General features: G+C 47.4%; 1 protein-coding gene across 1 annotated transcript in view; it reads left to right on the top strand.

Annotated features, from left to right (window-relative positions):
* The first annotated feature begins 280 nt into the window (after window positions 1–280).
* Window positions 281–10572, top strand: part of LOC122023300 (probable acyl-activating enzyme 16, chloroplastic) — a 97314-nt gene continuing 87022 nt past the window's right edge. The window contains exon 1 of the mRNA XM_042581358.1: window positions 281–697. Within this exon, the coding sequence (XP_042437292.1) occupies window positions 536–697 (162 nt within the window). The 5' untranslated portion in view covers window positions 281–535. The remainder of the gene's footprint in view (window positions 698–10572) is intronic.

Below are 10572 nucleotides of genomic sequence, written 5' to 3'. Positions count from 1 at the left end.
CACTTAGATGACTTATTTGTTTGTTTGATATATAATTCTTCATGGAAAACAATACTTAAATGAAAAAATTTACTCATTTGCTTATACCGCCAATCTATCTCAAATTAACACGGACGATGGAGAAAGTCAATCACTATGATTGAAAAGACAACTGAATAGAAAGATAAATTAGCTCCGAAATTCAATCCCAAAATCTCATAGGACAAACATCTATCCATTTACCATCTCAGTCCGTGGGGCACTTATAATAATGAGCGTTTAACCTTTTCATTGCTGATTTAACGTTGCAATCGAAGCTATAAGTGTCTTGCATGGTGCCTCGAATCGTTTCCATTTACTAGGGCAATTTAATTCTCAGATCGATCCTCCTGCCTTGTTTCTCTCTTTTGTCGCTTCCCCTGGAGTTCTTCGATCCCGTCGCCGATCTCTAATGAATTTCTTGTGTTCTTCTTCCTCCGCGTCCTCTCCTCTCTGCTTCACTCAGCCTCGCGGTCGATCCCTCTGAGCTGCCTCCTTGAACAATTTCCGGCGGGTAATGATGGCATCGACGATCATCTCCTCCCCGTCGATGGTTCTCCTTTCTGATCGTTCGGAGTCGTTGGAGTTTTTCTGCGTGCGACGCGAGTTCAGGGATAGGTGGATGCTTCAGGGTGGATGCAGGCGCTTCCGGGGATGTCGCATTTTCTGTAATCTGGAGGTGAGGTGAATCTCTCGCTGACAGTTTTATTTAGTTTAAGGAAATCGAAAAAATGACTTCTTTTTTTCACCGGGAAAATTTTATCGGTTAGATGGTTTAGGTGGCGGGCGACGCCTATCCGCGTTTAACTTGACATTGGAGTATCTAGGACTAATACTGCAGATAGCGAACCAGACGCCAGTGGTGTAAAACATGTTCAAAAAGAAATTATATATAGAGGCATCACTGGCACATGAAGAGGAGAAATTCTGACTCTTATCGCCATCAAATGGTTCCCTTCCAACAATAGGCAGTTGCGTTCTTCATCTGAAGAGGAGAAATTCTGAATAATCCTCATCTCACATTCACATCAAATAAGAAATTTGCATTTTTAAACTGTTGGTTTTAAGAACCATAGCTCGATTTGCCTCTTATGTTTCTTTGTTTGCTTTGACAAACTGTTGGTCCCTTGAAGGAGCACGACATTAAGAGTCCAGGCATTGTTAGTTGCCAAGGAGAAGTTTAGATAAGCCACATTAAGATAACTCATTAGGCGGGCCATAATTCCCTAATGGGTGTTTCAGACTATAAATAATTGTGATTAGTGGAAGATATTGTTTTTGCAAAAAAAAATCTTTTGTGTGGATTGTGAAGTTTTCAGCAAATTAATTCAAACTCTGCAGTTTGTACACGAGTAAGGTTGAATCCTTTCTTAGTGAATAGGTAGTTGGAACCTATGGCCGTCCTGGTTGCAGACATAATAACTAGATGAGAGCAGGTGTGATCCAGAAAATGAGTATATGTAGTCTGAGACATCTGCTGGTGATGTCTTTAGTGCTACTAGTAACAGAGAGATGGATTGGACATAAGATGTTGTGAAAGGGCATCTGCCAATTTTCAGAAAGAGAAGAGTTATAAATCAAGGGTATAAAATTATCTAGATTGTGGATATGATTGCCACACCACATTTCACTCCAAAAAGCAGGTACTTTTCCATTCATTACTCTGTGTCAAAAAGTTGGAGATCAGTCGCAAGGAGCTGGCCATTTGACGCATCTGTAACTTAGATAAAGTTGATGAGAATTATAAGGATCAAGGCTCACTAGCAATAATGGCTTCAGAGAATCTATGCTATCATCATTGTCAATGAATCACACTTTGTTATATATATATATATATAATTTTCCTTTTGAAACACGATTACCTTGGTGTATAGTTATGCATCATTATTTCTAAAACATGTAACCTTGAGGATTGTAGCCCAAGTAGCGTTATGCTTGAGATGTATTCTGAGGCATGGGGATTGCTGGTACCTTTGTGAAATATTTAGTGTATGTCTCATTCAAAGAATTCTCTTCCAACTGATCTGAACCTAATGTTTCACTTAAACACATGCTCATCCTTATGGAAGTTGGAATGTGATGAGGGTAAAGTTACCTTAACCATTGGGTTAAGGATGAAGTTTGGCTTCCAATGGAAAACTCCTACCTCCCACTTTCTAATCATGCTTTAGTCACCATCATTAGGAGTTCTCTATTAGTAGAATGCGAGAAGACATTTTTGAGGTCTCAAATGTACCTCCTTTTTAAACCCTCCGATGCCGGTCCCAAGCTAGGATGAAAACGTTAGGTTGCCAGCTAGCATTGAAGTCTAGTAAATGTTTAATGAATGAATCAATCAAATGTACCGCTTTTTTCTAATGATTGATTTAGGTTTCGATAATGTAAAGGAAAATTAGAAATTTCCAATTCATTTAGTTTTTCTAAAAGTAAATGAAATTTGAATTTTTTATTGAACTGTAGATTATTTATTGCTCATGTAGGAGTTGCTTGCAACCAAGCAAATAATTAACATGACGATATGGCTAACTAGATTATTGCCTATAGGAAGGTTCCTTATTACAAACTTCTATTATATTGGATGATGTGGTGAAGTTATATAGATAGTTGGTGGATTAGAATACCACCTACTGCACATGCAAGGTTCTTGATGGAATCATATTATTTATGGGCACATTCAAGTGAAAACTCTTCTCGTTAATTTCCTTGCATGTTTGGCGAGGAAACAAACCTGTAACATTTCCAAATTCATCCTTTGGCACCTAAAGTTTTTCTCTAAATTTTAAATGCCAGGGCTGGGCCATTATGGCCTGCATGATTGAAACATCTCATCTAAATAGTCATCGAAAATCATCATAGATCTGCATAAGAAGAGGAGAGTGGCAGTAGAATGATAAAAAGATGATTCCTTATATCCTCATCTTGTTCTTTGACACACAATATTGTTTCTTACTCTTTGTGATGTGCTAGCAACAACACCCGAAGTTGCTTTTCCATCTTTGAAATATGGAACCACCTCTTCTTCCTTCTTTCTTCAGATATGGTAATGGTGGAAAGTCTGCTTCTTTTTTTTTCCCTTCCTCCTCCGTTGCTTCTTGTTATTCTTCCTGGTCACTCCTCTTGATTTGTGTCTACAGATACCACTTTGCATTATGTATCAATATGCCAATGACACATTGATACTTTGATACCATCTCGTTTCTAATAGTGACCAAAATGGCAACACAAGGCTTTGAACTTTGATTTTCCTTTCCAAAAATAACTTCTTTGTCTTTAGTAATTAAAATCACTTTCTGTTAATCACCTTTGGCCACTCTCATCCCTTAATCCTTAGTTTGCTCCTCTTCAACATCACTTGCTGTTAATCTTTTATTGCTCTCGATTAATTTGCATCCTAGTGGCCTAAATTTAAATGGTTTTGAAAATAATTTATTTATATTTCTTTCACAAATTTTAATTCTTTGCACTAGAATTTAATTGAAGATACATAATTGATACAGTGATAAGGGTGGACCCCCAAAGGGTAGGTCAAGGTCCAGGAGGCTGGTTGATGTGGAGGTCAAAGTCAAGAGATAGTCAACATTCTGAACTAGTGTATTAGAGTCAAGATTGAGAGCTAGCCTCACCAGAACTTATGCCCGACCAGACCTGTTTCGATCGGGCCTTGAGTCCTGAGCTCACTCGACCAGACTCGAATGTTTGTTGGCCTCCGAGTCCAAATCTCCTTGCGCATGGATGAAACCTGAAGCCAAGTATTGGCTATCCTAACCTGGACGCTTTGCCTGATCGGACGTATGGTCCGATTGGACATGCGGAGCCATTGCTCCCAATAAAGAGGACAAGCGAAAATTGAGTTGCCGACTATGCGCGCAGTAAGGCTGAGCATGCGATTCCCATAAGTGATGGTCGAGTGGACTATGTTGAGTACTCGATCGCTGGGCCCATTATGGGCCTCGTGGCCCAACAACCTCGTATTCCTTTTTGGTATTTTGTGTCGCGGAAGACAGAATATCACAAATCGTGCTTATGAAGCTTCTAGCCTATCAAATCACATAGATTTGCAGGTTCATCTTAGGAAAGTTGTTAGAGTCATTTGATGGCTTGTCTTTTCTTAGGAATGCTTTGGAATTTGTGCATAAACACAACAGTGACACTATTAAAAGGGGTTTCCATCTACATTCGAAGGTATGCGATGCTCTACAGTTTTACACACTCGTTGCTATAGTTTCTTCCATTATTTTCTCCTCACAAATCGTTCACACTTGAGTGTCATAGGGCCAATGCCAAGGACCCCTTCCCTGGCCCGTAGGGATGGCAATTTTCCCCCCGGGTTCGGGGTTCAGCGGGAAAAATCTGAAACGGGGATGGGGATCCCCGATTTTTTCGGGGATGGGGTGGGTTCAGGGCGGATATGGGAATACTATCCCCATCCTCGAACCCACCTCGAATATTATTATTATTAATATTAATAAAGAATAATAAGATTTTTTAAAATATTAATAATAGTGTTAGTATTAATATTAAATTTTTTGAAAATATAATAATAATAATATTATTAATATTGATATTAATATTTATATTATCATTAATAATAATAAAATAATAATAATAATTGATCCGGTAGTAAAAATCCGGAATCCCATAAGGAGTCAACGCTGAGGGTGGGTCAAAGGATCTAGTGGTTCGCCGGAAAAGGGCAAGCCGACCGGACTCAGAAGAAAGGGAAATCTGATAGTAAAAGGCACCCTGGTAGGGACCAGGGGATGACCGAGCGGAAGGAAGTGCCGCCCGGACGGCGCAAAGAATCAAGGCCGTCCGGACGGCGTTCATCGCCCGCCCGGCGGGCCGGGCACCAGTCAGGCGGTGGGTAAAAGACGGGGATATCTGGCAGCCGTCAAGTCGTATGGCTATGCCGTACCACAATCTGACAACGGGTGGTCTGTCGCGTGAAAAACATGCTCATTGTGGCGGCGTGGTGTCGATAAGCTCTCGATGCGTACCGTGGTATGGGTGGCGACGTCTGGCGCCTCGGTGAGCGTGCGTCAGTTCCTTCTCCATCCTATATAAAGAGGCTATTACTTCGCCAAAGGTAAATTTGGCAACCACTTTCTCCACCACTTACGACTTGGCGTCGGAGGTCGTCGGGGAACCCTTCCGGCTAGACTTTTGTCTTGAGATCGCGGAGCTTCGTTCGACTAGCGGAAGTTCACTCAACGATTGGGGCGTGCGCGTGCGTGTCCCTTGGTTCGATTCGGACGGGATCAATGGCGCCGTCTGTGGGCGCTCTGCGTCCGATCGAAAGCAATGGGCGAGGCGGGCGACAACGCGGTGGCGCTTTCAGGAAGAACTCGGCGCTACGGTGAGATAAGGGCCATGAAATTGTTGAACAAAAGCGAGCGGCGAGGCAACAACATCTGCGTCGGGTGGCGGCGGGCACCTCCGACCACCGTCGCGTTCCACGGCCTTATTCGCACCCTGGCCGGACCAGCTCGGAGATAGAGACTCTTCTTGAGGCGAAATGCAGGCGAGATGACGAAAGGAAAGCTCGGCGGATTCATCTCCGGCGGACGATCGCGATTCTGGAGGCTATTCTACGAGACCCTACCCAACCTACGTGCCTCCGGCGATAAGCGGTCTGATGGAACAACGGACCGGATGACCGTCAGGTAAGTTTGACAACACTGACCACGCTCCATGATACACGATGGGTGAAATCGCGTCTTTCTTACCACTCTCTGGGATCGGCTCGGCGGTGGTTCGGAGGTTCTTGGACGGATCCATCGAGCTTGAAATTCGAGCGGCCTTCCTCCACCGCCGCGGTGGTCGGTATCGAAAGACAAGTGTCGACTTGTTCGCCGTGAGCAAGAGAATCGGCGAGCTTCGTTCGATTGACCAAGTGGCGATGGACATCAGCCGCCGGAGGCGATGATGAACGCCTTCACGAGGCCTTGCGGATGGGGACTTCTTCGGTCGCTCGTCGAAAACCGCCCGAGATTATGATCGCATACTCGTCGAGCCAGCGAATATATAAATGTGGAAGAAGCGCGAGTCGCTCGGAAAAAGCTCGGTAGGCGGGCATCTACTCGGCGGAAGCGACACGCTCGGCCCCCAGAGGGAGGGGCCGATGCGATCCGATCCCCATGCGGATCTCACGTCTGAGGTGGGCTCCGAAGAAGAGGTGGACCCTATGTTCTGCTCCATCGAGACGCATAACACACGAGGATTGCTGAAGCCTTCCCTTTGTATCGATCCTGTTCCCGGAAAGCGAGCAGCGATCCTCCATGACGGGAGACATGGACCCGTGAAGCGGACGGACCCGCAGAGGCGACATCGGCGGACACGGCGATCTCAGGCGGAGAATCGCGGGCGTCGAGAGTCACGGCCGTCGCTCGGGAAGAGGAACAATACTTCCGGGCGAAATCGGCGTTATTGTCGGCGGACCGGGGAGGAGACTCAATCGAGCGGAAAGGCGGGCGTCAAGCAGTGCGGATCCGCGGTGGTAGCCAAGAGCGGGCAAGTGGACCGAAAATCACTTTCGGACCGAGGACTTGGAAGGAGTAGAAGTGCCCGACGACGACGCTCTGCTAATTATACCATTCACCGCATATTTGTTGACACGGGGCTCGGTCGACATCATATTCGAGGCGTTCGATCGGTGCAATTGATCGGTGATTGCGACCCGCTCTACGGGTTTCTTGTTGACGGTCGGACGATCCGGCTAGCCACCTCAGGGAGAGGAGCGCTCGGGAGGACTAGGACAATAAACTTCGTGGTGGTCGACTCTCCGTCATCCTACAACGTCGTTTTGGGACGGCCGGCGATTCCGAGCGGTTGTCTCGACCTTCCACCAGAAGATAAGTTCCCGTGGGAGACAAAGTAGGAGAAGTGAGTGGAGATCAGCGGCGGTGTTATATAGAGATGATCCGAGCGAAGCTCAGCTCGGAGGCGCCCGAATCGAGGTAAATGCCATAACAGAAACCCCTGCTTTAATTTATGATGAAAAGGAGGAAGTTCAGATCCATCCGACCCAACCGGCCACGACTTTTATCGCCTCGGATGCGGAGGAAGAAGCGAAGGAGAAGGCGATCCAATGCCTCGTGAAATCATGATGTCTTTGTGCAGTCGACACATGAGTTGCGAATTTCATGGCTTGTGTGTGAGTTGCATGTCCGGGCTCGGCGATGAAGCGAAAAAGGGACTTGATCGAACAAAATGCCATCATCCGGAGTAGAAAAACTCCGAAGGCCGGCCACATCGCGAGTGCGGTTCGGTGGCTGTCAACATAGTATTGGTCTCAGGCGGAGTGGAGGTGCATCGACTTCGAGACCTAAACAAGCATGCCCCAAGGACTTTTATCCTCTGCCCGGATAGATCGTGGTGGACTCTGTTAATTGCATGCTAGGCGCCTACCAAGGATATCATCAGTGCTGGGAGGATCGAAAAAGTAAGCCGACATATTGCTAGTGATGCCGTTCGGATTGAAGAATCTGGGGCCACCTATCAACGCTTGATGAACAAGGTGTTCAGGGGAATCTGGAAGTTTATGTGGGCGACATTCTTATCAAATCCGTCCGAGCGCCGATCTTTTCAAGGATATGGAAGAAACCTTCCGAACGCTGCGAAATATGGAGTCAAGCTAAATCCCCAGTCGGAGCTAAAGGAGGCGTTTCTTGGGGTATATAGTGACGGCGGGGAATCGAAGCAAATCGGCAAGGTGAAAGCAACTGAAGACATCGCCCCAATACAAGAGAAGTCTGAGGTTGACCGGGATAATTGCTTTATCCATTCATCTCGAACCGGCGAAGAACTGCCATTCTTGAAGATCTGCTGAGGCTACTAAGTTCGATGGGATGAAGAGTGTGACCAAGCATTTGAAGAGTTGAAGACATATCTAAATTCTCTTGCTGTCTTGTGCCCGATCGTGGGTGAGTCAATGGATATATGTATGTCGTCAGAGCGTCTTTGTAAGCTCGGCACTTGTGAGGCGGCGGCGGTGTATTTTCTAAGCCACATTTTAAAAGGCCTGAATCTCGTTACTTGGGCTCGAGAAGTGGCCTTAGCTTTGGTTCAGCCGCTCGGCGCCGACCGTGTTCTTGGCTCACACCATCATTGTCCGAACGAGCAGTCCACTCGGAGTGCTGTTGAATCCGAGCGTCCGGACGGCTTATCAAGTGGACGGCGAATTAAGTGAATTTGACATCAATATCAGCCCGCTCGGCGATTAAAGCCCAATCCTTGGCTGATTTTGTGGCCAAAGTCACGGGCGGGAGGCTATGTGGAGAATATGTGGATGGATCCTCCACGGCTCGGAAGTGGGATCGAATATTACTACTCTCACCTCGGGGAGGAAAGATGCACTTATCCATAGGCTGATTACAAAGCGACTATGAAGGCCGGTCGAGGCCCTTATAGCGGATTGCGGGCCGCTCGGCGTGTGGGGCGGTCGGGTGACACTTTATTCGGATTCACATTGGCAGCTCGTGACTCTCGGCACTTTGAAATCAAGCGTGTTCGGCTTAAGCTCTGGTGAGGCCTTTGAAAACTTCAAGCTACTTTCAGAGGTGCTTATTGAAGATTCCCGAGCGGAGAACGGCGGCCGATGAGTTAGCGAACTCATGAGCTCAATAACCCGTCGCCATTCGTGACGAATTGAAAAAGCAGCTGGTGGCGCGTATCGACGGATCGAGGCCTCGCATTTCAAGAGGCGGAGGACACCTATTATAGAATTTCGGTTCGGGCACCACGTCGATGAATATGGCTCCTCGGAAGAAAGGGTCGATTTACTCATCGAGATCACTTTACAAGCTTTCTCGTCCTGCTGAAATGTGGCTCGGAGGACTCGACATCCTCCGGAAGTACATCGAGGATCGTGCGGAGGTCGTGGGAGGGCCGTTAGCGAAAAGATCCTCTTAGCGGATACTTTTGGCGACTTTCTAAACAGATGCGCTCGGATAGTATCTATTGCCTTTCATGCAGTATCACTGACTTCTCTCACCGGCCGAGAGGAGATGAAGGCGTCAACCGTCTCATGTCCGTTCGATCGATGGGGAATGGATATTGTGGGTCCATTTCCGATGGCGACCGGAGGAAATTCTTACTAGTGGCGGTGGATTACTTCTCCAAGTGGGTGGAGGCCGAGCCAAGATCACTGAACAAATGGTTAAAAATTCATCTGGCAACATCATCTTTCGGTTCGGCATCCCTCGCCGACTAGTGTCAGACAACGGGAATTCACGGGGAAGATGTTAGAGGATTGGTGCGAAAGCTACGGCATTGAGCAACATTTCACATCCGTGGCTTATCCTCGAGCAACGGTCAAGCCGAAGTCGCCAATCTTTCTGCGCGCTCGGCTCGACCGTTTGGGAGGAGTTGGCGGATGAAGTCTATGGGCCATCCGAACGACGCCGAAAGAAGGAACAGGAGTTACACCGTTCCATTTGGTATATGGCGGTGAGGTGTCATTCGGTCGAGTTGGAGTTGAGTCAACCGGATCGAGCTACGATGATGACAAGCGAGCGAAGAAACATGGAGTGGACTTGGTAGAAGAGGAGAGGCGGCGTCCGTTCGGTGATGGCATCTGTCGTGGATGAAGCAAAACTACAACCGTGGCGTCGTTCCCGATCGTTCCGGTCGGCGATCTTGTGTGGAAGAAGATCGGCCGGTCGGTGGCGTCGGCAAGCTTGAAGCTCCGTGGGCGGTCCTTTTAAAATCATCGAAAGCTCGCTCGGTGCGTATTATCGGAGGATGAAGGCGGTCGGCGATTAGATGAGACCGTGGAGTGCGAACCACCTCCGACCTTAAAGGCGGGGTGAAAGGTGTATCAGTAAATCACCGTGTGTACGTTTTTGATTCTTGAAAATGCGAAATGAAAAGTCGAAAAGAGCGAAAATAAGGCATTATCATCAAAAGCGAAGGCCCCGCCGCTCGGTAGGAGGTATATGGGTCGAGCCAAGCGCAAATCGGGGCCCCGTACCGTTCGAGCGGAGGTAAATTATCCGAGCGAAATGCTCGTGAAATGAACCGTGAGCCGTTCGGTTGGGAATCGTTCTCATGTTGGGTGATAGGTCGCTAAATATAAATGTATATACTTTTTCGTCGCTTATATGCTTGCGATGCGAGGCAAAAGATAAAACACATTGAACATTCTCAGATGAGCGGTTCACCGTTCGGTAGTAAGGTTCATATCCGAGCCGGGAGCTTGAACTCGAAGACCCAGGCCGCTCGGTAGGGCTGCGTATAGAACATAAGCATCGTTCGAACTTGAAGACCCCGAGCTATTCGGCCTACTAGGGTGGCAGGAAGAAAACCAAAACCCTATGATCGGGGTGATAGCGGGAGGTTATTGCACGGAGCGAAGGCTGGCCGTTCGGCGGTTGTGTATCTCCTTTGGGGACGTCGGCGAGCCCGTCGTTAAAATCGAGGCCGCGCCGGCTATAAAAACCGCGCCGTCGAGCTCCGGCGATAAATATCGAGGCGGCGTTCATAATTAATCCGGCGGGCGTCGGCGAGCCCGTCGTTAAAATCGAAACCCGGGCTATAAAAACCGCGCCGTCGAGC

Source organism: Zingiber officinale, chromosome 9B, assembly GCF_018446385.1.
Source record: "Zingiber officinale cultivar Zhangliang chromosome 9B, Zo_v1.1, whole genome shotgun sequence".
Lineage (NCBI taxonomy): Eukaryota > Viridiplantae > Streptophyta > Magnoliopsida > Zingiberales > Zingiberaceae > Zingiber > Zingiber officinale.
The sequence above is the reverse complement of the archived record's forward strand: the minus strand, read 5'-3'. Positions and strand labels throughout refer to the sequence as shown.